The sequence below is a fragment of the Mustela nivalis genome, assembly GCF_964662115.1.
Source record: "Mustela nivalis genome assembly, chromosome: 18".
Taxonomy (NCBI): Eukaryota; Metazoa; Chordata; class Mammalia; order Carnivora; family Mustelidae; genus Mustela; species Mustela nivalis.
Window position 1 is genome coordinate 56,008,834 of NC_139037.1, and position 26,721 is coordinate 56,035,554.

The 26,721-nt window shown below is 54.2% G+C and overlaps 1 protein-coding gene across 2 annotated transcripts in view; it reads left to right on the forward strand.

Annotated features, from left to right (window-relative positions):
- Positions 1 to 26,721, forward strand: part of LIG1 (DNA ligase 1) — a 37,298-nt gene that overhangs the window by 2,266 nt on the left and 8,311 nt on the right. The window contains exons 2-21 of one of the 2 annotated variants that reach the window (XM_082710514.1): positions 4,123 to 4,272; positions 4,851 to 4,922; positions 6,435 to 6,524; positions 7,041 to 7,176; positions 9,000 to 9,126; positions 11,863 to 11,958; positions 13,312 to 13,413; positions 14,303 to 14,422; positions 14,590 to 14,665; positions 17,505 to 17,585; positions 17,798 to 17,854; positions 20,417 to 20,589; positions 21,002 to 21,168; positions 21,543 to 21,619; positions 22,456 to 22,547; positions 22,755 to 22,854; positions 23,762 to 23,847; positions 24,557 to 24,672; positions 25,627 to 25,722; positions 26,404 to 26,514. In XM_082710514.1, coding sequence (XP_082566640.1) covers positions 4,906 to 4,922; positions 6,435 to 6,524; positions 7,041 to 7,176; positions 9,000 to 9,126; positions 11,863 to 11,958; positions 13,312 to 13,413; positions 14,303 to 14,422; positions 14,590 to 14,665; positions 17,505 to 17,585; positions 17,798 to 17,854; positions 20,417 to 20,589; positions 21,002 to 21,168; positions 21,543 to 21,619; positions 22,456 to 22,547; positions 22,755 to 22,854; positions 23,762 to 23,847; positions 24,557 to 24,672; positions 25,627 to 25,722; positions 26,404 to 26,514 — 1,920 coding nt within the window. In that variant the 5' untranslated portion in view covers positions 4,123 to 4,272; positions 4,851 to 4,905. The remainder of the gene's footprint in view (positions 1 to 4,122; positions 4,273 to 4,850; positions 4,923 to 6,434; positions 6,525 to 7,040; positions 7,177 to 8,999; positions 9,127 to 11,862; positions 11,959 to 13,311; positions 13,414 to 14,302; positions 14,423 to 14,589; positions 14,666 to 17,504; positions 17,586 to 17,797; positions 17,855 to 20,416; positions 20,590 to 21,001; positions 21,169 to 21,542; positions 21,620 to 22,455; positions 22,548 to 22,754; positions 22,855 to 23,761; positions 23,848 to 24,556; positions 24,673 to 25,626; positions 25,723 to 26,403; positions 26,515 to 26,721) is intronic. The other variant, XM_082710513.1, reaches the window with a different exon arrangement.

The window sequence follows — 26,721 nt, forward strand, 5'->3', positions numbered from 1 at the left end:
CACCCCTGTTACCCTGATTTTTAAATAAAGGCATACATATGGGCCAATGCATTCAATACCAGGCACCGTTTTAAGTCCTGTGGCCATATCACTGAACAAAATGAACAAAATCCTTATATTTATGGAACTGCTCATTTTAGCCGTGCACTGCTAAACAGAGTCGCAGCTAGCCCCACATAGGGACTTACATTTAAGCTCATTAGAAACAGATGAAAATCTCGGCTCCCCTGTGGCACTAGCTGCATTTCAAATGCTTGAAGCCACATATGGATAGAGTGACCTCCTTGGACTCCACAGGTACAGAAGGTCTCGATCACACAGAAAATTGTGTTAGAAGCACTACTCTAGAGAGTGACACAAATTCTAATTTGGCAGGTCTAGTTGTGCTAACTGCAGGGAAGGAAGAGAGTGAGGGTTAGCTCAGCCGACTGGGCGTGGGGGCGGCCCAGCCTGCGCTCTGAGCAGTGGGATGCTGAGCAGTGGGAGGCAGCACCCTTGGGATTCATGGGTCAGTGAATTTGGGGTTTGAGAAAAGTGAATCAGGTCAATCAACAATCCAAGGGTTTTTGGTTTTGTGTTTTAAAAGATTTTATTTATTTATTTGAGAGAGAGCATACAAGTAGGGGGAGGTAAAGGGAAAATCAGACACCCCACTGAGCAGGGAGCCCGACGCAAGAGTCGATCCCAGGACCCTGAGATCATGACCTGAGCTGAAGGCAGATGCTTAACTAAGCCACCCAGGCACTCAGTTTTTTGTTTTTTAAATAAAAAAAATTAAATATAAAAAAAAATAAGTGAACTTACTCTTTTCATTGTACAGTTCTGTCCATTTTGAAATGTGTAGAATTGTGTGAACACCATCGCCATCAAGATACTGCAGTTTCATCACTCCAAAAAGTGATTCTCGGGCTTCCCTTCCCTAGGTACACCTGCAGCCATCCCTCCCTCTGCCTCCCTGCAGTGCACCCGACCACTCCTTTTTATTGCTGTGGGAGTGTAAATTAGTTTAGTTCATCCTATAGTGGGATACTGTTCGGCAAGTAAAAGCATTGTATACTGTACCATAGTTGGTTTGTCCATTCCCCATGGGAAGACATTTGGATCATTTTTGGTGACGATAAACGGGTCCACGGCTATAAACATTGGCTTACAGGGGTTTGTGTGCACATAAGAGTTCTCTGGGGAACGCCCTCGGAGTGGGGTTGCTGGGTCATATGGTAAGCGTACGCTTCACCGTCTGAGAAACTGCCAGGCTTCTCCAGAAGTGCCCATACCATGTTGAATTCCCACCAGAAAAGTGTGAGACTTCCCATTGTTCCCATCCTCACCAGCTCCCAATATTGTCGTATTTTCTTTTGTTTTATTTTTAATAGTTAAATAGGCATGAAGTAGAGTCCAGGGTTTTTGACCAGAGCAGTTGGATGACAGAAGCTACCAATGCAGAGATGGGAGACGTAATAGTGTGTGTGTGTGTGTGTGTGTGTGTGTGTGTGTGTGTGAGAGAGAGAGAGAGAGAGAGACAGAGAGAGACAGAAAACTGGACTTTGGTTTTGGTCCCAATGAGCTGGAAATGTTGGTCAGACATCTAGATGTCTGAAAGCCAGCAGGATGCTGGCCAGAAAGCCAGCAGGATGTGCCCTTGAGTTTAAGGGCTAGCGACAGCCAGAGTGACACGGTTGGGGGCCCTGACAGAGTACATTGAAGCCATCGGATTGGATAAGATCTTAAAGGGGGCAGATATAAATGGGACAGAGAGGGGGCTAAAGATTGGGCCTGGGGGCATAGCAACAGTTAGAAAGGGGTGCCTGCCAGCTCAGTGGGTTAAGCTTCTGTCTTCAGGTGAGGTCATGATCCCAGAGTCCTGGGATCGAGCCCCACATTGGACTTCTGCTCAGCAGGGAGTCTGCTTCTCCCTCCGCTCCTCACCCGGCTCATGCTCTCTCTCTCTAATAAATAAAATCTTAAAAAAAAGTCTTTAAAATAATAATAAAAAAGAATGTTAGCTGCCATCTTAGCTCTCTGTCGCTACTGTACCAGCTCCCCCGCTTTGCCCCTTACAAGCTCTGTGATTCCAAGTATCTTTCTGTGCCTGTCTTCTCGATGGCGACATGGGGAGAAAAATGAAAGATGTTTGCTTGAATTGCTGGGAGGTATTGGTTAACGTGATTGTTTTACACTGGGTGTCTCAGTAGCCTCAAGATCTAAGGGCCACCCACCACCCCTTCAGTCCCAATACAGGGGGACCCCTGCCCTCATCACCCTCAAGAATTGGTAGTGTTTGGAGTGCCTGGGTGGCTTAGTTGGTTAAGTGGGTTAAGTGAGTTAAGCCTCTGCTTCTGCTCAGGTCACGATCTCAGGGTCCTGGGATCGATCCCCACATCAGGCTCTCTGCTCAGCAGGGAGCCTGCTTCCCCCTCTCTCTCTGTCTGCCTCTCTGCCTACTTGTGATCTCTTTTTCTGTGTCAAATAAATAAATAAAAATCTTAAAAAAAAAAAAAGAATTGGTAGTGGTTAAGGACATGGACTTGGGAGCTGGACACCTGTCTTCAGATCCTGGCTTCACAACCCATTAGGCTGTGTGGCCTTGAGCAAATCACTTGATCTCTGCTTCCTTTGCCTCCTTCATAAAATCAGGATAATAACGAATTGTAGATTTTGTGGGAATTAATTCATATAAAACCTGGTTCCTAGGAAGCACCCCAGTTAATAAAGTTGGTTTTTTTTTTTTTACAGAAAAAATATTAAGTGAAAAAAAAATATCCAGGTTTTACATAGATTCTGTTGAAATTTCAAAGGCAGTTATGGAGGATGTCTGAAGTCTGGGAAATAACTTTTGGAGGAGATGGGAGGAAATAAGCCTGGCCCCCTAGCTCTGGAGCTCCCAGTCTGATTGAAAAGATGAACTGTGACGTCATCAGGAGGTCACAGCGTCGGCACACTATGTGTGAGAAGTACTAGTTAACTGCCCCAGGAGGTCAGGAAATGGAGTTTATTCTAGCAGGTGCCCAGGGGAGGCTTCTAGACATCAATCCAGTGCTCAGATCTAGACAGGAGGGGACTGGCTCCTGGGGGTCAGGGAGGGTACTCCCCAGAGGGAGCCTGGAGGAAGGGGGTAGGAGGTTGGATCATAAAATTTGAACAGTTCTGTGGGTCTGGATTTACTGTTTGTTTTAATTGAGTGGATAGGAAATATGCAGGGTTTAAAATAAAATCGGGATAGAGCTATGCGGTGACTGGTCTCATTCACACCCCTACTTCCAGCCACCTAATGTGCCCCCCCTGACCACTTCTGTTGGCTTCCTGATTATCTTTCCAGAGTTTTTGTTTTGCAAACAAAAGCAGGACCAAAGAATAGATTGGTCTCTATTTTCTCCTGTCTTATGAAATCAGTAGCTTATTATGTCCGCTGTTCTGCCTCCTTTTTTAATTTATTATTACTGTTTAAAATGTGACTTAAAATACCTAGAACGTCTTTCTGTAGCAGGACATACATAGAGAATGTCTTCATTCTACCTTTTTTTTTTTTTAACTTTTTATTTTGAAAGGATTACATAGACTTACCGGAAGTTATAAAAATAGTACACACCTATTTTCCCCAGTGGTGACATCTTACATAACCGTAGTCCAGTATCAAAACCAGGAAGCTGGGCCCTAAGCTAGACCACAGAGCTGGTTAAGCTGTGTGTGTGTGTGCACACACGCATGCACGGTTGAACCCATGTATAGATCTGTGTAACCGTCACCGCAGTCGGGATACGGAACAGTTCTGTCCCCACAAAGGCTCTAGCTGTGCTGCCCCATTATAGCTAACCCCCCCATCTTTTGTCCCTAAGCTCTGATCACCCCCGATCTCTTCTTCATCCTAAGTTTTGTCATTTGGAAAACGTTCCATAAATGGAATCGTACAGTACGTAACTCTCTGAGATCTGTGTGATGTTTTTGCTCCTCGTTTCTGGTAAGAACATCCCTTAGAAACTGCTCAGCAGCTGGTCTGTATACACCAGTGGGTATAATTTAATGGACTGCCATGTTTCAGAGTTATTTGAGGATATTATGTAATCACCTAAAAACAGTTTTTTATTGATCTTTTTTTTTTTTTACAAGATTTATTTATTTTTGCAGAGAGAGAGTGTGTGTGCGTGCGCACACAGTGGGGGAGCAGTGGCAGAGAGAGAAGGAGAAGCAGGTTCCCCACTGAGCGGGGCTCCATCCCGGGACCCTGGGATCTTGACCTGAGCCAAAGGCAGACGCTTAACCAACTGAGCCACCCAGGTGCCCCAGTTTTTTGCTGATCTTAAAACTTAACTTCTCCCCCAAAAAACCCCAAACAAAACTGGAAAAAAAAAAATACCTGTAGGCCTTCATTGTGCCTTCCTATTAGATGAGAAGCAGGCTTCATATGATCAGGGAGGCTTCTTATCTTGCTCTGACTTGGGACTTTCTCTTCACTCATAAATCTCGGCAGCAAATCAGTTTGGTCATGAAAATGGGAGGTTTTTTTCTTTTTTTTTTTTTTTTTAAGATTTTTATTTATTTGACAGAGAGAGATCACAAACAGGCAGAGAGGCAGGCAGAGAGACAGGGGAAGCAGGCTCCCCGTTAAGCAGAGAACCCAATGCGAGGCTCGATCCCAGGACCCTGGGATCATGACCTGAGCCGAAGGCAGAGGCTTAACCCACTGAGCCGCCCAGGTGCCCCCAAAATGGGAGTTTCTTGTCAGTGAGGAAACTCATGTTTCTGATTTTATGGATTTTTTTTTTCTTTCTTTTTCTCTCTGAAAGAAGGAGGGTTACGTGTTTTGATCTGTGCTCAACCAGTAGTCTCACCAAGGATCTGGATTTCTGTTTCAGGAGCAGCGGCTGGAGAAGAGGAGGAGGAGAGGGGAAGGGAGAATTCTGGCCCATCATGCAGCGAAGTATCAGGTGAGAACCCACCCACGCCCCCGCCCCACCGTCTCACAAGCGCTGAGATCTCTGTTTCTCTGTTTCTGTGCCTTTTCTTGGAAGAACACAAGTTAGTCTGCAAATCAGAATTTCCGGAAGCCGAGCAGTGCAGAACATGGGCCTGGAATCGGGAGGATGGGTGGTGCAACCAGAGTTTTTTAGCTGAAGGTTCAGAAACACTGACCTAGTGGTTCACAGTCAGTGTTTGACCCCCTCTGCCCAGGGGACAGCCAGCTGGGTCTGGAGATGTTCTTAGTTGTCACAACTAGGGGGAGAAGGGGCCTTGTGATGGGCTGGGCGTAGTTGCTGCTGACACCCCCCACAACGAAGAATGATCTGGCCTGAAACATCAGTGGTGTCCAGAGCGGGAAAGCCTGTCTTACAAGCCGGCTTCAGGAAAACCAGACAGGGAGTTACATGGCTTGTGTAGTTGAAACCTTCCAGAATTAATGACCTCGGGGTTTGGAATTCGAGAGGGTGTTCAGATAGGATGGTGGAGGGGCTGCTCCTAGAAGGAGGGGATGGATTCTAGACCGGACACCGACACCCCCTCTTTGCCCCAGCTGAGACCTGGGAGGTCACAGATGACAGGCTGCGTTTTTCTCATGTGATGACGAGTCTGGGCATAGTCTGTCCTGGGCTCATGGTGCCCTTCCATGGCTTTTTTGCCCCTGGCTGGGCTGGGCTGGGCTTGATCAGTTGATTGACTGACTGACCACTAGTTATGTGTTAATTTTGGACCGGTTTTAAACATACAGAAAAGTTGTAGCAATAATAGGGCCCATTCTTGGAAACTGGCACCCTGCTTCCACCGTTGACGTCTCGTGGCCTATTGGTCACAGTGAGGGACCAGCATTGTTGCGTTCCTGTTAACCACACTCCACACTTTATTCCGACCTCCCCAGTGTACCTTCTAATGCTGTTCTCTGTTCCCAGGACCCAGCTCGGAGTACTGTGTTACGTTTAGTTATCGTGCCCCCTCGGTTCCCTCTGGTGGTTCCGGGTGACAGTTTCTCGGACTCTGTTTGTCAGGATACCTGCAGACGGTCCCCCAATGTGTCTGATGTTGTTCTCATAACTAGAGGGGGCTCAAGGCAGCGAAGCAAGGTAGCCTCTCATCCCCTCGTAGTAGGGATGCAGAACATCCCCGGGTCAGGAGAGTGCGGGTGAGGCCTCTCCACCTTACCCTTCTGTGGTCCCTCGTCAGTGCTCAGTTCTCTGGAAGCCAGCACTCGGGCTGGCCAGTCTCAAGCGGAGGGACAATACCTTGCCTTAATGATTTTTTCTAGCGCACTTCACACCTCCTGACCTTTTCTGTTTAGTTATTTAACAGCTGCCTCTTCTACGGAGTCAACCCCTTGAGGGTGGGGACTTGCTCTCTTTGTCTCCACTGACTCCCCAGTGCAGAGAGGCTTTGGCACATCGGAAGCACTTACCTGATTCTTCATGCAGTTATCGTTCCCATTTTCCCCTCCTTCTGTGCTCCTCCAGGTCATTTTTCTACCCCAAGAATGAGGGCAAAGTGAAAAAGCCAGAGAAGGAGACCTCCAACAGCGTCAGAGAGACGGAGCCGCCTCCAAAGTACGTAATGGGACGAGGACATGGTGAATTTGTTCCTTTGTAAGTCAGGACTCCCTTGGCTCTAAGCGTGTCAAACCCAGCTCAGAATGTCTGGGAGTCCTCAAGGGAATTTTTTGACTTCAGTAATTGGGACATCGAAAGGCATAGATCTGGCTGGCTTCAGGCACAGCTGCATCCAGGGTCTCCGCCTTGTCAAAGTGAGTTGGCAAGTCCAAGTTCCGGGAGTCAGACAACTGTGGGCAGGCATTCAGGAGCAAGGTGCATGCATCAGTCCTATCCCTTCCATTGTCTCGGTCAGGACCCATCACAAGGCTGTTCCCACCTCCAGGGGAGGCTGGGAAGGATAGTCTCAAGCTGTGGATGGACGATTAAGAATGTATGCTAAGGAGCACCTAGAAAAAGCTCATGGGATGCTTGAATGAGAAGGAAAGGAATGGGACCTAATGGAAAGGCTGGAACATTTGGGAAGGACCCCCTCTTTGCCTGCCAGAGCACCCCCATTTTCCCACCTTCCAGGATGGCACTGAAGGAGCGGAATGGAGAGGTGCCTGAGAGCGATTCTCCAGTGAAGAGGCCGGGGCGGAAGGTGGCCCGGGTCCTGGGCAGTGAAGGGGAGGAGGAGGACGAGGCCCTCACGCCCTCCAAAGGCCAGGTAGGTCCCCACAAGCCTGCCCACTGTGACTGGAAGAAGCCATCGTTCCCAGCAGCCTCTGACGCGGAGTGTAGGCCAGCTGCTCAATTGCTCATGCCCCAGGTGGTGGACGAGTTGAGCGACCGTGCCCTGGAGCAGAGGGACGGCCTGGTCTGCGCAGTTCTGCTCCACCTGTGCCCCATGGCCTGGGGCAGGCTCTGGCCCTCGGTCTTCAGCCGCCCCACCTGTACCATATGCCCCCCGGAAGCACCTACCGTTCGGGGTGACTCTGAGCAGGAAGAGTCCACCTATGGATCTGAGAACAATGCATGAGCCAGAATTAGGGCTCAGAGACCCATCCCGTCTCTCCTATTGTCAGAGGGCTTTTCACCTTTTCCAGAGACCTTGGCTTGCTTCCTTCTTTTGCTCCAAAGTCGCCCAGTGGGCAACCGATTGGTGACCTTAATTCTCTCTGCAGCCTTAATTGCCCTTTGCCATGTAACCAAATATATTCACGGGTTCCAGAGACAAGAAGGGGCCATCTTTAGGAGGTTGGACTTTTCCCCGTGGCCGCTAGGGATGTGTGGAATAGTTTTGAGCAGGAGAGGGACAGAGGTGGCTTTGGGTCCTGAGCCTTCCCAACATCCTTTTGGGGCCTCCACCCATCAGGGTGCAAATAGAGAGAAACCACATGAGTGATTTGAGCAGAGAGAGTTTAAGACAAAGAATTACCAACTAGGTATGCAGTTCTTAAGCGGGTCACTGCAAGAGCGAAAGAGAACTGGAAGGCATCATGGAGGTGGCAGCTGTGGGGGGCAGCTGCCACCCTGGGAGCTGTGGACCTGGCAGTGAGACCTTCAGATGCCAGCTGGTGCCCGCTGGGCTCTCTGAGCTTACAGGTGGTGCCTGAGGGCCTGGTTAGATCTTTGTGACAGGCGCTGGGTGGCAAGTGACAGCATCCATGGGGCATCACGTCTTGGGCCCCGTGAGTGTTGGAAATGCTGTAAATCGGATCTGCCTGTCGCAGGCCCCTCTCATGCCTTGTTGTGGTGCTGCCTGCCCTGGAACTTTCTGCCAGAACAGGAAAGGGGTTTGCAGAGTCCCAGCCTCATGAGGGGGAGTGGACGGGGTAGGCATGAAGCTGTGAGACTGTCACTTAATAACGGGCAGAGGGCCCTGTAAGATGAGTTAGGGATTGAAACTAACATACAAATAACGGGCTTAAACAAGGTAGGAATTTATTGCTCCTTCTAATGAGCACAAAAAGTCCAGGATTAGCATGGCAGTCTCTCAGCGTCAAAGACGCAGGCTGCTTCTGTACCATTATTTTTATCCTAGATTCCCTTGTCCAAGCAAATGTCCATTTTTGGCTAGTGAGAAGAGCGAGGCATTCCATGGGAAGTGTACACCCTTATCCCTTGTATTGCACTGTGTAGAAGGCTCCTGGCCATGCCTGGCTGCAAGGGAGGCTGGGAAGTGTGGTTCTCGGGCTTCCAGCCATACCTAGCTGCAAGGGAGGCTGGGAAGTGTGGCTCTTAGACTCTGGCCTGCACCTAGCTGCAGGGGAGGCAGTGAAATGTGGTTTTTAGTTGGGCCATTATATGTTTAGCTAAAAATCAAAAGTTCTGTTACTTTAGAAAAAAAAGAGAGTTGTTATTGCTGTCCTTGATGGGGACATCTGGTGCCATGAAATTTCACAGGAGGGTAAGGAGGCTAAGGCCCGGGTTAAGAGAAGAGGAGCCCTGAACGAGGACAGGGAACTCTCTACCCCCAACTGGAAAAGGACAAGGAGGTAGCTACTCTTTCCTCTCCTCACTCAAGAATTGCTTTTTCTTGCTTTCCAGAAGCCTGCCCCGGGCTCTCCACAAGTCTCCCCTCCCAGCCCTGTCACATTGCCCGAGAGCAGCCCTCCCCTCTCCAGCACCTCTCCTGTGGACATCTCCCCAGCAGGGATCCCGAAGCGGCGGACAGGTGAGGACACACAGGCCTCTGCCCCCTTCCCTTGCCTGTCTTTGTCCCTGCAAGGATTTCTGCACCAGGCAGCCAGCCTCGTGACAGCTCCAATCTTAGTGCTGTGGTTTAGAGCGTGGCTTCGTCACCCACTGGCTGTGTGACCCTGGGTAAATGACTTACCTTCTTAGAAATCAAAGCAAAGCTTCATTACTTTATCTGTAAAACAAGGATGATAACAATGACAGCATTTCTCATGCAGAGATTAAGAGGAAATATGCGGAAACTACTTGGACCTGGACCCGGCCCATAGCGAGTGCTCAGGATGTGTTGGTTATTGTGACCACGGGTATGGCCGTGAGGGAGGCAGCATGGCTCACTCTGGGAGCACAGTGAAGAGGGAGACTTGCAGAAGAGAGATCCGCCCAGCTGAGCCCTGAAGGACAAGGAAGAGGGTTAACGGCAGAAGGAAGTAGACATTGAGAAGGCCTTTCAGGGCACTGATGGCTTGGTGTGTTGGTGCTTAGCACAGCAGGTTGGGGACCCCCAGTGGGGACACTGGAGAAGGTCCATGGAAAGCCAGCCTGAGGAATGGCACCTCTGTCCCCCGGGGGATCCCCCCGAGGGATCGGGAGTGTTTTGAACGGGGTGGGGAGGCACCGGTGAGAGACCCTCACGTGATGCTCGGTGACAGGTGTGGCAGGTGCGGCCGAGGGACCCAATGTTCAGTGCTGCAGCATTTTTGTTAAGTTTAAGTGTGCAAGCGGATGCCGGATTGAGTCAGCGAGGACTCTCAGGCACGTTTAGAAGGACTTGGGTGCATAAATCTTCTTCGGCTTTAAATTCTGTGAAATCCAAACACAGATCCGCTGTCTTTGAGAAAAACTTAGCTCCCAGTTGAGATGTGCTGACGGCACCTTGGGCTTCGAAGACAGCACGGAAAAGAGAGCGTTCGTTATTTTAACATTGAAAACACAACACGTTGGAGTTAATAGTGTTTTTGGATACATTGGGTTATATAAACTGTGTTATTAAAACAAAGCGTATCTGGATTTTTTTCTTTTCTCAGTATAGGCCCTGGCAAGTTTAAGATCAGGTCTGTGGCTCACCGTCTATTTCCATGGGGTGGTGCTAGTATGAGAAACAACACACCTGGCGGCGCCCGGAAGGCGCTGTCAGAAGAGCTCACAGCTTTTGATCTCAGGGTTGTGAGTTCAAGCCCCACGTTGGGTAGAGAGATTACTTAAAATTTTAAAAAATATATATACATAACACAGCTGAAACTAAGAGATAGTACGTGAATTACACTTGCATAAAAAACTTAAAATAAGTTTTTTGGGATTACAAAAAAGAAGAAAAGGAGTCTCAAGGGGTAATGGGGCTTGGCACTATAGGAGCACAGAGTGGATAACACCTGAGCCGAGCCATGGAAGGTGGGGTAGTGTTGACCGGGCTGAGGCAGGGCTGGTGGGGGAGCCGGGCAGCCATGGGCAGCCCTCAGAGCTGAGCCACGTGGCACTCGGGGTGGCACACGCTGGCCTCTTTCTGGGGGATCGAGTACAGTTTGGGGAGCAGGGTGAGTTTGAGGACAGTGTGTGGTGGGGCTGGCCCCCAGAGGGCCTCGCGCACTAGGCCAGGAGCCTAGGTTTCGTCCTGGGGCTACTGGGGTGCCACAGGAGGGCTGCAGAATAGGGGGAGGGGCTCATCATGAAATAGCTAAGTGGCTCAGGGCGTGCCAGAAGCTCAGGGCTGACCCTGAGGTTGCTCCTGGGGGCAGGGGGTGTCAGGGAATTCTTTTAAGAGGAAAGGACTTCTGCACTCTGGTGTGGAGGGCCCCCAAACAGCAAGTGCCAGGGCCCAGAGTTGTGTTTGGGAACAGCAGGACTTCAGCCATGCTGGGAATGCAGGATTGTCAGGTGTGGGAAGTTAGAAAGTCAGCTGGAGAGAGGTGAGGTCGCACAGCAGCAAAAGACTTGCTTCTGGAATGGGGGGGTGGGGTGGGGAAACGTGGCCAGCTTTCTGAGTAAGGGGGGACAGTGCCAGCAGCAGCTGATAGTAGACCCCTCTGTGACCGTGCAAGGGAGCTACCAGGTCCAGGAGGCCAGGGGCAAGGGGACCGGTGACAATAAAAAAGCCGTAGCCTCAGTGAGTTCCTCACCATGCGTGAGCACCTTGCTTAGAGGCCTCTAGAAGTACCCTCTGGAGCTCCAAAACAAGCGTTCAGACACACGGCGTGTGTCTGCACGGGGTGCAGAGAGCACGATGGTGAGTGATTCGGGGAAGGGGACACGGACAGCAGAAGACGGATGTTTAGGGCAGTTACTGCGTTTATGTGCCAGGTCCCATCCGTCACGAGCAAGGGCCCCTGTCAGGGCCTGTTGCTTCCCTACTGCAAGTGGACTTCTGAGGCTCTGGAAGATCTGATGGCAGATCCCAGGGGTGCTGATGAGGCCCTAAGGGCAGCTGCTTGAGTCGGCTCGGTGTTGGGCCGAACATGTCCTAGCATCACTTACACTTGGGGATTGTTTCCATTCTGTGCACTCGGGAGATGGAGGCACAGAGATTAAGTAACCTGCTCAGGGTCACACAGCCAGGAAGCAGCAGAGCTTGAAGGATGAAGTGTGCCTGGGGCAGAAGGGGAGAGGGTCCTGCAGCCTTCTCAGGGAGCCCCATCATAGTGGCCTGAGCTCATTGGGACGGGGTTGGGGAGTAGATGGGCCCACAAGGTCAATCATGCTGAGCCCTTTGTCTTTCCAGCTCGGAAGCAGCTTCCTAAGCGGACAATCCAGGATGTCCTGGAGGAGCAGGCCAAGGACGAGGACAGAGAGGCCAAGAGGAAGAAGGAGGAAGAAGGTGAGGCACCAGGAGGAGGGAGAGCGAGAGAGAGAGAGAGAGTTGGAAGGTGCTTGGTGGGGAATCTGGAAGGGTGGGGGCCTCTCCCAGAGGCCAGGCTGTGAGGATCCCCGGTCTGATGTCTGTGTCCCTGAATCCAGATGTGTCCGTCAGAAGCCCACACACCGACACAGGCATTTGGGTTATGAGAGCGTTTTGAAATGCAATCATTTGGGCCACTTTAATTTAGGATTCATTCATAGGCAGTTTCCCATTTTTATCCTGTTTTTCGGTTTGTGTTGATGGAGAATGTTTTCCTCTCCACGACTTCTTTGTTCTTAGAAACGTGACCAGGAGGCAGAGATCCCCAGTCTTGCAACAGCACCCTTAGTGTCTAAGTAAATTGATGATGGCCCCTTCGAGCCAGCACCTCAACGGTGCCATTTATTAAGTAGCTATGTCCAGACAACTGTTGATGTTCTAGAAACTTGGGCATTTGATAAAAAGGCACTTGTCCAGTGAAAGGAAAGTACTCTTCTTTGTTTCATCCTTAATCACAGTGAGTTTCTAACTGAGGATGTGTCCTGCTCTCCGCACAATTGCCCAAACTTTGGAATCCCCCGTTCCCCGTTCACACTGGTTTTTGTGCAGCCACGGGAAGGAAGCCCAGCCTTGTGGACAGGTGAGGGCAGGAGCTGCAAGGCCATGGGGGCTAAGGACGCTGAAATCTGGAAGACCTCGAGCTAGTAGTTCCCGCCGTCACCAGCAGGTGTCCCCAGTGTCCCCTGGAACAGGAAACAACCACTGGTCCCGTGGGGCCCGTGTGCAGCCTTGACTTACGCCAGTGTTTGTTTACTAAAAGCCCCTCGCTAGGCTCCCCGTCTTTTAGTCCGTATCCACCATTGCTGTGAATTGTGCATTTTTAGCCAGCGTCAATGTCTGGGGCCATGGGAGGGCAAGGAAGCTGCTTGGTTTTTCACAAGTTCGCTTACACAGTGTGTATTGTTGTCCTGGAAGTCTGGGGTTTTTTTCCAGTTTAAAACATACTTCATTTTTACCTACATCAAGTTATCATGTACATTTATAACTCTTCCCAGTCGTATCTTGTGGTGAATAATTTTAGATGTTGGTAAGAAGACACTGGCTGGTTGTGTCCGTCTCTGGCTGCCCAGGCGCTCATGCACAGGGTGTGGATTCCGTGGACGCCCGGCCGTGCCTGGGGCTGGGCAGGAGCGGGCTCACCCCTCCCGTCGCTTTACAGACATGCTTGATGGGCACAGGAGCAAATTGGGGGCGGGACGTCTCGGGAGTTGAAATGTCCCTGGGGATCAGAATAATTCTTTTTTTGCCATGTGACTTTTCTGTTATCCAAAGCTGAGACCCCACCAGAAAGCCTCACAGAGCCTGAAGTGACCCAAAAGAAAGAAGCAGAGGGAGGGGAGCAGCCCGTGACGTCCCCTGAGCACCCAGAGACCTGTGAGTTTCCAGTCCCCCAGTGGCCCCGGCTCTCTGGTTTTGGGTCGGATATCTTACAAGACCAGTTTATTTTCTTTTTTAAAAGATTTTTATTTATTTGAGAGAGAGAGAGAGAGCACAATCTGGGTGAGGGGCAGAGGGAGAAGCAGATTCTCCATTGAGCAGGGAGCCCTATGCGGGACTCGATCCCAGGACCAGGACACTGGGATCATGACCTGAGCCAAAGGCAGACGCTTAACCGACTAAGCCACGCAGGTGCCTTCCTGAGGCCAGTTAATTTTAAGTAAGACTCAAAAGTGTTGTTAAAATGCAAATTCTAAGGGAATCAGAGGTTTTACTGCATTCGTTGTTTATTTGTTGTTTTTACGGCTAAAATCCACGCCTCCCCCACCGTGCACATGGGAAAGAAGAGCCAGTCATCCCTCAACAAAATACTTGTATCTTTGAGAAATCACGGGTACTAAACGTTACTAACCGAGGGGTAGTTGAAGTTAGCCCAGCGGAGCTGCGGGTTTTTGAGATTCTAGCTCCAGCCGGGTGCCTGGGAACCTCCTATGTGCGACACAGCCAAATGGGGTTGTGGATGCGGACCGTACTTGATTTCCTGCCAACTGCAGCAGAAGTGGGAATATTTTCTTCCCACTGAGATCATGCTGGGATTTCTTTTTAAACCATTGTCCGTAAAGTCTCCGGTCTCAGGCCGGATGCTAGGGAGAACTCTGTTACTACTGACAGAAAGGCATCAGACTCCAGGGGCTCAGCACTTACGCACAGAAAGGAAAAGGGTGGAACCACGGGTGTTTTCTGTCTGTGGAGTCAGAACGCTGTGGGCGACCAGCGAAGTCCCGGGGTGAAAGTTGGCATCCCCAACCGACGTCTCTCGCTTTAGCAGCAGATTCCCCGCCGGACAGCACCTCGGAGCCTGAGGTGGCCAGGAAGCAGGAGGCTCAGGAGGAGGACCCAGCCAAGCCACCCCCCAGAGCTCCCAAGACGGTCAGCAGCTTCTTCGGTGAGTGTCTGCCGCCCCTCGGCTCCCGGCCGCGCAGGGAGGAGGCAGGCGGGCCTTTCCCCAGAGCGCACCCTGCCCTGTGGAAGGTCTGACCCCCGACTCCTGGCTTCACTGGCTGGTGGGGGCTCTCAGGAGGGGGACCCACAGTTGCCTGACTTCATTCCCAGCCCCCCGGAAACCGGCAACCAAGAAAGAAGGGAAAGAAGAGGGACCTGGCACTCCAAGACAGGAGGAGGCCAAGGGGTGAGTCCGTGTCGGCTGTCGAGTGGGGAGGACGGGGCGCTAAGGGGAGGCCTGTGGTGGGTCCAGATAATGCGGATTTGATTCTTTTACCAAAGAGACCAATGAGCATCTGAAATTCTTGCAGCTCGAACCGTCGGTAATTACGGTTGATTATAACAATGACAGTGTTTTGGGCATTCTTAATGTCATTTTTGTGTCCCAGTTGAGACTTTACTGGGGAGATTGAAAGGCGCTATGTCAGCATGTGACGTCACTCTACGAATGGTCGGCTCCTTTTCTCGCACACTGATTGTGCGTTGTATACGGGATGGTTTCTTTTAGGCTGTGTTACTTCCAATTCTGCCCTGCTCCTGTGGAGGTAGAGGAGAGGGTATTTTAGCCATTTTATGGGCATTGGAACAATTGACCCCGAGGGGTTAGGTTGGCTTCCCCCGGTCACACAGGGAGGCGGTGGAGCAGGGCTGGGCCTGGGACTCGGGTCCCCCTGAATCCTGGGTCTGGGCTTTCCCTGGCTTCCGCCTCATCTTGCCTCCAGGGTATGTGCCTGTGCTTACATGTCTACGACTAAGTTTCTCTGACAAAATCAGCATCCTGCTATGTGCAAAGCTTTCTGTCTTGCTTTTTATTTCATGGGATTTGGTGATTTCTCTTATCCCATTCCCAGCCCAATCACTTGTCCATCTCTGATGACTGCCTAAAGGAGACCAACACACCTTCAGGACCTCTAGGCTCCTCACCTCAGAAATGGGGACATACTGGTGACAGAAAGCACACATTTGATCCGCTCTTAACTGTGGGCCGGGCACCGGGCGGCGTGCCTTCTGTATCCTGACGCTTGGAATCCCCCAGGCACCACTGTGTGTTGAGTCTGCCGGTCTCCCCACTTCACAGATGGGAAGAGGGAGGTGTTGGAGCAGGATGGTACTCTGGGTGGCTAGAAAGCCCAGCTCCGCCCTCACCGGCCGTGTGACCTCGGGGAAGTGACATAGCCTTTCTGGGCCAGTTTGCTCCTGAGGGTTCGAAACATTTGACTAGGGTCTGGCCATGGTCAAGTTCAGCAAGTTGAAGCTGCTACTGTTGTTATGAATTTACTATTAGTGCCTCACATATGTCCCAAAGGAGGAGTGCACCCCCCCTTGAGATTCCTGGTTGTGGAATTAATTAATTAATTAATTAATTAATTTGGGTAAGAGAGAGCACGCACAAGCAGTGGGGAGAGAGGGGGAGGAAGCAGACTCCCCACTGAGCAGGGAGCCCGATGCAGGACTCGATCCTAGGATGCTGAGATCATGACCTGAGCTGAAGGCAGATGCCCAACCCATTGAGCCACCCAGGCGCCCCCTCGCTGCGGAATTCCTTAACCACAGTACTCTGGTATCTCATAATAACAGCAGGCTCACCAGGACGGCTACCACTTAGGAAAGGTTGAATGTGTCCAGCTCCCCGTGCACAGCCGTGCACACTTCCGGTCCAGCGCGGCCACCCACAGTCTGTGCGTTGGGATCAGCCGCAAGAGCCTGAAAACCTCCAGAGGCTTCTCCAATCCTCCTGGGCCTCCCTGCATAGCTACAGGCCTGAGGCTGGGGAGTCCATGTTGTTTTAAAAAGGCTCCCCACAGAGTGTTCCAAGGAGGAGGAACGCCCGCCATCGTGTCTTCTGTCACCCTCCTGATGGCACATGGTGGTAGGGACTCCCAGGAGCCACGCTGGACAGAGGGCGACAGTGTGGCTCGGAGATAGGAGGTTGCTCCCTTGGGGTGACACGGCTGCTTAGTGACGGCACAAGGATGTGAGCCCAGAGGCGTCAGACTGCAGGGGCTACAGCACAGGGCCCCCGGCAGGGCCAGCATGTGGCATTTCCAGGGGCGATGTGGTAACGAGAGGTTCAGCATGCTATCTCCAGGGCCGTGCTGCTTACTAGCTGTGTGTGAACTCCTCAAGCACTTGCCTGGGAAATAGGGTTAGAAGAGTCCCTGGTGTAGCTGGGAGCTAACAGGCAGGTGCCCTGAGCATAGTGCCTGGCACTTGGAGACATCTCGGGACTGCACCCTTCTGCTCTTCTTGCCGTTCCATCAGGAGAGAGTGAGGCAGGGCTTGGGTGGGAGGCCCGAAGAGGTTTCTGGCCTCTTAGAATGGCCCCCAGAAACCAGGCAGATCGTGTTGCTCCATTTCATCCACACCAACCCCTTTCCCGTTTCTCAAACACATCATGTGCGTCTCTGCCTCAGAGCCTTTGCACTTGCTGTTTCCCCTGCTGGGAGTGCTCTTCAACCTGATACCCACTCTGCTCACTTCTCATGTCATTCTGCCCAAATGTCTCCTCCAGCCTTTTCCTCAGAAGCAGCACCTGCCATCTTGCCTTCCCCCAGCGTGGTTTTATTGTGGTTTTGGAAATTTTTTTGTTGTTTTTTTTTTTTTTTTTTTTTTTAAAGATTTTATTTATTTGTTTGACAGAGAGAAATCACAAGTAGATGGAGAGGCAGGCAGAGAAAGAGAGAGGGAAGCAGGCTCTCCGCTGAGCAGAGAGCCCGATGCGGGACTCGATCCCAGGACCCTGAGATCATGACCTGAGCCGAAGGCAGCGGCTTAACCCACTGAGCCACCCAGGCGCCCCTGGAAATTTTTTTGATATTAAAATTATTTTTTTCTATGTTTTGGGGTTTTCTCCCCCGACTCCCTAGCTAGAATGTGAGCTCTAGATTCGCAGACTTTGTTTTCATTCCCTTCTGTGCCCTCATGCCTTGAGCAGTGTCTGGCACATAGTAGGTGCTCAGAAAACACTAGCTGGAGGAATGGCTTCTCTTTGACCCAGGTGTCTAATCTCCCTGTTGCCTCCACAGACCCCCGGACCCCCCTAGCTACAATCCTGCCAAGAACAACTACCATCCCATCGACGATGCGTGCTGGAAGCCAGGCCAGAAGTGAGGCTCCCCCCGCCCCCAGCGGTCCCTCCGCCTCTCCCTGTCACCTGGTGCATCTCCCCAGAGGCCTCCATTGGAGGAAGCCATCAGACCTCTCAAGTTCCCATTCTGGGGACAAAGACCGCCGCCCCAGCGGTGGAGGGAGGCAGGTGGACAGACGGATGGATGGCACGGGTTATACACGCTACGCTGTGTCTCTCTTCCTTCCCCAGGGTTCCTTACCTGGCTGTGGCCCGGACCTTTGAGAAGATTGAGGAAGTTTCTGCTCGGTAACGCATCAGGCCCACCTGGGCAGGCAGGGGCAGGTGGGGCGGTGGGGCAGGTGGGGCAGTGGCTCTCACTGCTCGGTCCCTTCTGCCTCTGCGCTTTCCGCTTCACCCTCCCCCCCTCTCCCCTGGAGTGGCTGCAGGGCCTTGTGGGCCACCGGCCCAGAGGGCCACACTTCTGTCTCTTTCTGTGGGTCAGAAGGAGGCGTTAACGTGAGCTCAGGTTCCGGAGTGGGGAAGCCGCCTCCTCCTGGTGGCAGGAACTTAATCTCCCCTGGGCAGGGAGAAGTAACCGTAGCCTCGTCTGACCCTCTTGCCATCAGTGTGAGGAGGTCCGGGTCTGGATTCTAGTGGGAACCCCAGTCCCGGCGAGTGTTAGTCGGGCCGCTGGCACATTGGGCTGCCCGGCTGTGGCCCTCCCCCTTCTCCAGGCCCCTAGTCCCTGGCCCCCTGGTTCTCAGTCCCAGGTATCTAGTCAGTGTCATCAGGTCCCTCCCCCGCCATTCTGGTTCCTACCTGCGCATCAGCCTTGTTTCCAAAAGATCCTTCCATGTTGGTCTAAGTAGGTCTCAGCCCTTTTAATCTGGCTCTGTGGGATTCCTTCCTCTTTCACTTCTCAGACGTGAGCGGAGCATTTAGGCTGTTCCCAGCACTTTGTTCTCGTGCATGTGTGTCTCTCTGAACACGGGAGGAATGTCCTCCGGGACAGAAGCCCCACAGTGGAATTGCAGGGCACGGAGGGTGCGGGAAGGGCCTCAAGCGCCAGACCTGTGGGCTGCAGCAGTGGGAGGGCCTGGTTAGCCCAAGCCCTGCCCGGGGTGGGCACATGGATCTGGGAGTGGGCCCCGTTCCTCTGCCTCCTGGCCGTGTGACTGTGGGCCGGTGGCCTGACCTCTCTGAGCTTCGGTCTCTTCACGAGACACGTGCAACTCGTCCGTGTCGAGGTTTCACCGAGATCCGTGGAGCAAAGAGTAGCACAGCTGGCTGTTCGGTGGCCAGAGACACTGTCCAGTGTCCTTGCGTTCAGAACCGTGGGCGACTGTCCAAACCCCAGATGTGCCCCAGTTGGAGGGTTTTATAATTTTTTTTAAATCTTCTCGAAATAGTTTGAAACTTAGAGAAAACCTGCAGACACAGCATCATCAGTTCCCCTGTACCCTGCATCAGCGGCCCCTGACGCCAGCCCCTTCCGCCAGCATCGGGCCGTGGCTGAGACCAGGACGTTAGCGTCAGCACGTACTGTGAGGTGACATCCAGACTTCACTTGGGTTTTGCCAGTTTCCCCTTTTGCAGTGTCCTTGCCCGGCCAGGACCTGCCCAGACCCTGACCCCTACCCACGGCAGGTCCTCCTCTGCAGCCACCAGTCTGATTCCTGGTTACGCGGCTCCAGGGCCATCTGCCAGCGCCTCTGCTCCACACTTGTCGCCTTCCCCTTTGCAGTGAGCAGGCGTCCTGGGGGCTTTCCTTTGCGCTTGTGCAACGACCCCATTTCTCCTCAGACTTGCACCGCTGGTTTTAGCATCCATAGGAGTGTCCCTGGGCTGGTGAAACAGATCGCCATTGCTTGGGGACCGGAAACAACAGATACGTGTCCTCTCAAGGTTCAGGAGGCCAGAAGGCCAAGATCAAGGGGTGGGCAGGGCTGGTTCTTGCTGGAGGCTCTCGGGGGAAACCTGACTCGTGCCTCCCCCAGCTGATGGTGGCTGCGGGCATCCGTGCCTGTGGCCAACGTCACTCCAGTCCCTGCCTCTGATTCCACAGGCTCTTTTTCTCTGTGTGTCTTCTTGTGGGTTTTATACGGGCACTTTTGTTGGATTGAGGGCCCACCCATCTGTGATGATCTCCTCTTAACCCTGACCTCAGTTACACCTGCTAAGCCCCTCTTTCCAAGTAAGGTCCTGTCCTGAGGCTCTGGCGGCCCTCCATCTGGGTCATGCCGTTGGTCTGCCCGTAAGTCACGTGTGTGGTGTCTGCCCCGCACTGCTTTGCATTTCTCTTTCTCGTGCCTCCCCCGTGTGTTCACTGGGCTGCTTCTGTAAGGGAGACTTGGCTTCCCTTTCCAGTGAGGCCTTCTCAGCCACAAACGCAGCCATGCAGAAACAAGGTTTTACTCTTTGAGCCAGCAGCCAGCGCAGGGGTGGGAAGCGCGGGTCCTCGGGTAGACGGCCTCAGCTCACGTCTCAGCCTGGTTCTCACTGGCTCTGTGACCTTGGCCGAGTTACATGATCTCTCTGGGCCTCAGCTGCTTCTTCTGTAAAGTGGGGGTAATATCAGTATCTCCCTTGTGGCGGGGCCATGAGTGTTCAGTAAGCACCCCCCTCCCCCCACCCTGTCTGGCATCTCAAAAGCCCCCCCCCCCCGCCAGCAGCTGCTGCTCCTCTGGATGGCTGTCCCCATCTTGGTCGTAAGCATGGAATGGGCTCACCTTGTCCCCAGCACCTGTGGTACCACCTGGACCTGGACTGGAGCTCCTCCTCTTCTTTCCCGGGGTCCTTTCTACCTGCTCCCTGCTTTAACACCAGAATGCCAGGAGGTCACACCTCTGCTCCCCTCCCCCCACCCAGGCTCCGGATGGTAGAGACGCTGAGCAACTTGCTGCGTTCTGTGGTGGCCCTGTCCCCTCCAGACCTCCTACCCATCCTCTACCTCAGCCTCAACCGCCTCGGGCCACCCCAGCAGGGCCTGGAGCTTGGTGTTGGTGACGGTGTCCTCCTCAAGGCGGTGGCCCAGGCCACAGGTAAACAGGGTGTGGTGGCAGTTCCAGCATTGGGGAGGGGGGCTCCGAGGAGGAGGGTGCAGAGGTGAGGAGGAGGTGAGAGACACGGCGGGAGTTCTGAAGGTGGGGAGAAGGGCCGATCGGACAGACAGGTCTGGTGGGAGGAGCGTGGGGTGCTGGTCCAGGTGTGGGAGGCTGGGCGGCATGGGGCAGGCCGGGGGACGGGGGGTGGCTGGGAAGATGGGCTGCAGAGGGAGCGGGGTGAGGGCACTGGGACCGAGGCCGGGGCCCAGGGACACGGCTGAGCCTGGAGGGCCAAGGAGAGATGTGGGGAGACCATGAGCGGGGGCCAGGCCTGGTGTGAGCAGAGAGGACCCGAGACAGACATGCGGCCCTGTGCGTCGCCCTTACCAGGGGTTCCCTCCACCCCCAGGGCGGCAGCTGGAGTCTGTCAAGGCCGAGGCAGCCGAGAAGGGCGACGTGGGGCTGGTGGCGGAGAGCAGCCGCAGCACCCAGAGACTCGTGCTGCCCCCGCCCGCTCTCACCGCCACCGGAGTCTTCACCAAGTTCCAAGACATTGCCCGGCTGGCTGGCAGCGCTGTGAGTGGGGCACGCTGGGCCTCCGCGTCCAGACCCTCTGCCCTTTCCCTGGGCGACCCGGAGGCCACATGTGGCCAGGGGGCCTCCAGTCACGCTCTCTGGGGCTGGGTTGCTTCGGGCCTGCTTGTGGGGCCGGGGGACTCCTGCCAAAATCCCGGCACCTGCTCCCCAGCTGCCATGTGACCCCATACCAGATAGTCTGTGCTTGCTCGAGGGACGGAGGGAGGCGGGCTGGAGCTGGCTTTCTTCGCACCTCCCAGGATGATAGGGAGTGGGAGTGGGGAAACAGCCAGGGCCTATTTTGGGGGACCAGCCAGGAGGAGGTGTGGGTCCCTCCCTTCGCCCCAGCCACTGACTGCTCCACCGGCCTTCAGTCCACAGCCAAGAAGATGGACGTCATCAAAGGCCTATTTGTCGCCTGCCGCCACTCAGAAGCCCGATACATCGCCAGGTAGGTGTGGTCCTGGGAGGCTGGGAGCGACGGTGGGAGGGAAAGACCAGCTGTGGTAATCCCACTGCGACCCCGACCGCCCTCACACTGGGCCCTGAGGGGCTGGACTGGGAACACAGGGTCCCTTTCCCTGGGCCGCTCCCCTCCTCAAGGCCCGGGGCTCGTGGCCAAGCAGTGCCAGGGTTGATGAGCGTTGCCTGCCTGGCCTCAGCGGAAGCAGTACAGGACTGGGGGCCTGGCGGTGGCCGTGCAGGTGGAAATGAAACCATGGGTCGCCCCCATCACAAGAGCGTTTCTCGGGGGCCCAAGTCGGGTGTGGTTCCTCCCCAAGGTGCCGCCAGGCAGGCCTCGTCACCCTCAGCCGGGTCTACAGACGGGGAGACGGAGGCCCGGGGACAGTATGCCTCGTGCTAAAGGGCAGTGCCTCAGAGCCAGGCCTGTGGGGGGGGCGGGGCAGGCTGTTGAGTAGCACGCTCTGGGCCCCTCCGGGGAGGCCCTGTCCTGCTTCCCAGCCCACTGTGTCCTGGCTCACTTGCCCCGAGCCTCACTGAAATTCCCCAGAGGCCCACTGAAAGGCAAAGACATCACGGGATCCCTGGTTCTGCCTAGGGAAGGCCGGCGGCCATGGCTGTTAGGGGCTGGCCTCCGTTTCCTCGTCTGCTCAGTGGGACTGCATGATCTCTCCGGTCCCTTCTGGCCCTGAAGGTGGTTCAGGTTTCGAGGAGAGGGTTACAGAGTTGAGGTGGGGGAGACGGGAGGAGGCAGGGGCAGGGAGTGGAGGGCAAGACAGTGAGGGTGGCCACAAGCCCACTCCCCCTCTTCTGCTGTCTCCCCAGAGCCCTGAGCGGACGGCTGCGTCTCGGGCTAGCAGAGCAGTCGGTGCTGGCCGCCCTCGCCCAGGCCGTGAGCCTCACGCCCCCTGGCCAAGGTGAGGCCCTGTGGTCTGTCCCCACACCCAGCACCAGAGTCAACCGGGTAACTCTCCTTTCCCCGAAATCCACACGGCCCCGCTCCTCTCCAGGCTCCTTCCCTGGCAGCCTTGTTTCTGTTCCTTGTTTCACTGACGTTGCCTGCTATGCCCCCGGGGTAGCCGGAGGGTCAGCAGGTCCCCAAGCCTCTGCTGGTCTGTTCTCAGAATTCCCCCCGGGCATTGTGGATGCTGGGAAAGGCAGGACAGCAGAGGCCCGAAAGACGTGGCTGGAGGAGCAGGGCATGATCCTGAAGCAGACGTTCTGGTGAGATCCCGGGCTGTGGGCAGAGTGGGAGGGTGGCGGGAGACAGAGGGGCGGCAGGCTCAGCCCTGAGGGCCACGTGTGACGTGGCAGGTGACAGTGATTATCGTGGGGCAGGTGACAGAGCAGGGGTAGTGATCCAGACAAGATTGGTGCTGGGCATGAGGCAGGGGACCGTGTTAGGACCAGGGACATGGGAACAGGGAGCAGGGAGGGGTGCTGGCCGCAGGTGCGTGCAGCAGACATCTGAGAGCTCCCAGTGAGACCGCACATGCGCAGAGGCTGAGAGAACCAGAGCAGGGTTAGTGACCAACGCGGAATGAGGGGTTAGGACAGCCATGGGGTGACAGTGAGGGCTCCAGGGAGGGGGGGCTTGGCCACAGCGAGGCGGTGAGTGCCCAGAGAGAATGTCAGCGGCAGGAGGGCCCAGGAGCATTTTTGCAGATGCCCTTGGGGCACCTGCCAACCCCCCACCATCCCGGCCAGGGCCAGGGCAGCAGTCTCCACTCTGCCTACGGGGAGGATCTATAAACTGGGGCTCCCTGGCCTGCCCCCAGCCAGCTCCGTCAGACTCTTGAGAGGCAGGGCCTGGTCTTGGAGAAATTTCTGAATCCATCCTTGAGGGGTTCTAACGTGTAGCTCAGGTAGAGGGCCCCTGGTCTCCTGGTGACAGGGAGGGGTGACAGCAGGCCCAGAGCAGGGGAGACGGAGCGACGTGCAATGGTGCTGAGTGGGGCAGTGTGACAGACGGCCAGAGTCGGGGATGTGGAGGAGTTGGGGACGGGTGCGAGCAGACCCCCGGACGAGGGGAAAGACTGGCAGAAGCACAGTTTGCAGCCAGAGCACAGGGTTTCCAGGCTGCCAGAGTTCTGGAAAGACAGCTGCCGGCTCATGTTTGCCTCTGCCCCAGTGAGGTGCCCGACCTGGACCGGATCATCCCTGTGCTGCTGGAGCATGGCCTGGAGCGCCTCCCAGAGCATTGCAAGCTGAGCCCAGGTACCAAGCCACTGGGTGGGGGGCAAAGGGCATGGGGCAGGGTTTGGGGGACCTGCCCTCCTGCACGCTCCGCACCCTCCTCCTGGCATAGCTTCCTCTGTCCCACCAAGAACCTGCAGATTCCTCCTCTTGCCTCCAAAACTGAATCCTGTTTCCCGTGCTGAAACCCACCCGTCTTCTGTTTGGAGTCCCAGTTGGATGAGGCGGGGTGGGGGTTAAATGCTGGAACAGAGTTATTACGCTAAAAGGCAGTAGATTGGGCCAGACAGAATCTTTTTCTCACACGTAAGAGTCCAAAGGAAGGCAGGTGATCAGGGAGGACACCGTGGCTGGGCTCCAGGGATCCCCTCTTCCCTCACTGGGGACTGAGTTTCCTCTGTTCCGTCACTTTATTGTCTCAAGGTTTTCACCTTAAGGTGCGTGACCAGAGGTGGCTCAGGTTTCTAGATCATAGAAGAGGGAGAGAGAGAAGAGGGGTGAGGGCATGACCCCTACCTTGCACTTACCACTCCCCATGCATCCTAACCGGCATCCTAATCACAAGGACTTCCCTTCCTGCAGGGGAGGCTGTGAGTGTCCCAAGCTGGGAGGCCAGGTGAGGGCGTGTTCTCCCTGGGACACAGCCAGCTGTCTCTGCCACACACACACACCCCCATCCCACACGTTGCTGGCGCCTCCCCCAGCTTACTCTCTCACTCCGCTCTCCCAGGGGTTCCCCTGAAACCGATGCTGGCACACCCCACCCGCGGAGTCAGCGAGGTCCTGAAACGCTTCGAGGAGGCAGCTTTCACCTGCGAGTACAAATATGATGGGCAGAGGGCACAGGTAGGGGGGCGGGCGCACCCCTGCAGCAGGAGGGAAGGTGCCCAGGAGTGGGGTCTGTGGGCGACTCAGACCTGAACTCAGACTGTGTCCTGCCACAAACTGCCCGTGCGACCTCACACTTCTCAGGCCTTGGTTTCCACCTTCACATAGTGGCTGTGTCAGTAACCACTGCGAGGGCTTACTGGAACTCAGTTTGATTGGACAAAATCGTCCAGATCTCTGAGCCACAGCAGTGGGAATTGAAGCAATGTTGGCTTTGCCCGCCCGTGCCCTGTGGTTGGGGTTGTTCACTGTACCAGCCGTGGTGGGAGGCCCCTCCTTAACCCACAGTGTGCTGGCTATGTACGAGGGTGTCCCCACCCCGCAGTCAGGGACATCCTTGCTTGGGTCTGTAAGGATGCTTGTCGTGCTCATCATGGGGGAGATGAGCGCATGTGGCAGGTGATACTTGGTGCTCTGAGGCCCTAGAAGCAGCGAACGAGACAGATGGATCTTCAAACTGTGATACTGAAAAAATCAGAAACAAAAGGATTTATAGTAGCAGCAGTGATCTTGAAAATACATATGTTTTAAGACACATATGCTGTATCTAGCACACATGCAGTTGTCGTACGAGTAAAACAACATATTCGTAGTTCTGCTTAAGGACTGTGACCAGGCTCTGTATGAAAACACAATACATTCAGATATTTATGGTTTAACACTCAGGCAAATCCGCATAGACAGAGCAAGACACCGGGGGCGGGGGGTCTGTGGGTAGTGAGGATGCGGAAGGATATGGCAGGGGCTTCCATGAATGGGTGGGAGGCGCCATGTGGATGGAGATGACTTCCTCCAGTCTCTGCACTGATTCCTCCTCCAGAGCTTCTGGAACCTTCTGCCGGTGAAGGTAGGGCTAGGGCCAGCTGGGATAGGCCAGGCTCTGAGTCCCCCTCCCCTCTCCCACTGCCTCAGATCCATGTCCTGGAAGGCGGGGAGGTGAAGATCTTCAGCAGGAATCAGGAAGACAATACCAGCAAGTACCCGGACATCATCAGCCGCATCCCCAAGGTGGGCGTCTGCCGGAGTTGTGCAGTAGTGTTCCTTTGAGGGAAAAGAAGTCCTCCCAGTGGAGATGAAGAGTAAGGACAGGCATTCTAGCATGATTAGCATTTGCAAAGGCCCTTTGGTTGGAGGGGCCTAGCCAGTCCATAAAACAAGAGAGGCTGGCCTGCTGGGGTGCGGAGTCTGGGAGGGCCAGAGGCTGACCCAGGAGAGCCCCCACAGCTTTGGGGAGCTGGAGATGGTTTTTAGCAGGGATGCACTGCGATCAGACTTGGGGTTTGCTCAGAGCACCCTGACTGCTGTGAGGAGAGTGGGTTACACACAGGGTCCATGCAGGAGCAGGGAGACTGGTAGCATGATGTGGCCTTGGCTGGACTGGGCTTAGTAAGATGGGGGACTGGTGGTGGCTTAGAGATTTCAGAGAGGAGTGGACAAGTTCCCGGAGAACTGACAAAGGCCACTGGGTTTCCAACTTATGGGACCAAGTAGTAAGTCTCAGAAAAGTTTGTTTTTCCCTTCCTATGGGCATTGAGGGTGTGTATTCATACATGCGTCTCTAAGTTGGCATCAATTCATCGGTGGATCTCGAGAGCTGTGGAAGGAAAAGAACATTTGTTTTTCTGGGCCTGTCTTTTGCCCTCATCCCCTACCTCTTAGTAGCCCCAGCTCTCTCTTTTCACCTTTCAGATTAAACTCCCATCAGTCACATCCTTCATCCTGGACACAGAAGCCGTGGCTTGGGACCGGGAAAAGAAGCAGATCCAGCCATTCCAAGTGCTTACCACCCGCAAACGCAAGGTAGCCTCCATTCCCCTCTGCTGCCTGCCATAGTCACACACTTTCTCCTCTTCCTCCCAGCCCTGCCCCGACCCCAGAAGAACAGAGTGTCCACTGGGTTGTGGTTCTTGCTGCCTTTTACAGGGTGGCTGCCACAGCTCCAGCCATTGCGTTCTCATCCCAGCATGCCAAGTACAAAGGGGGAAGAGCCCTTTTCCTATGTCTCTG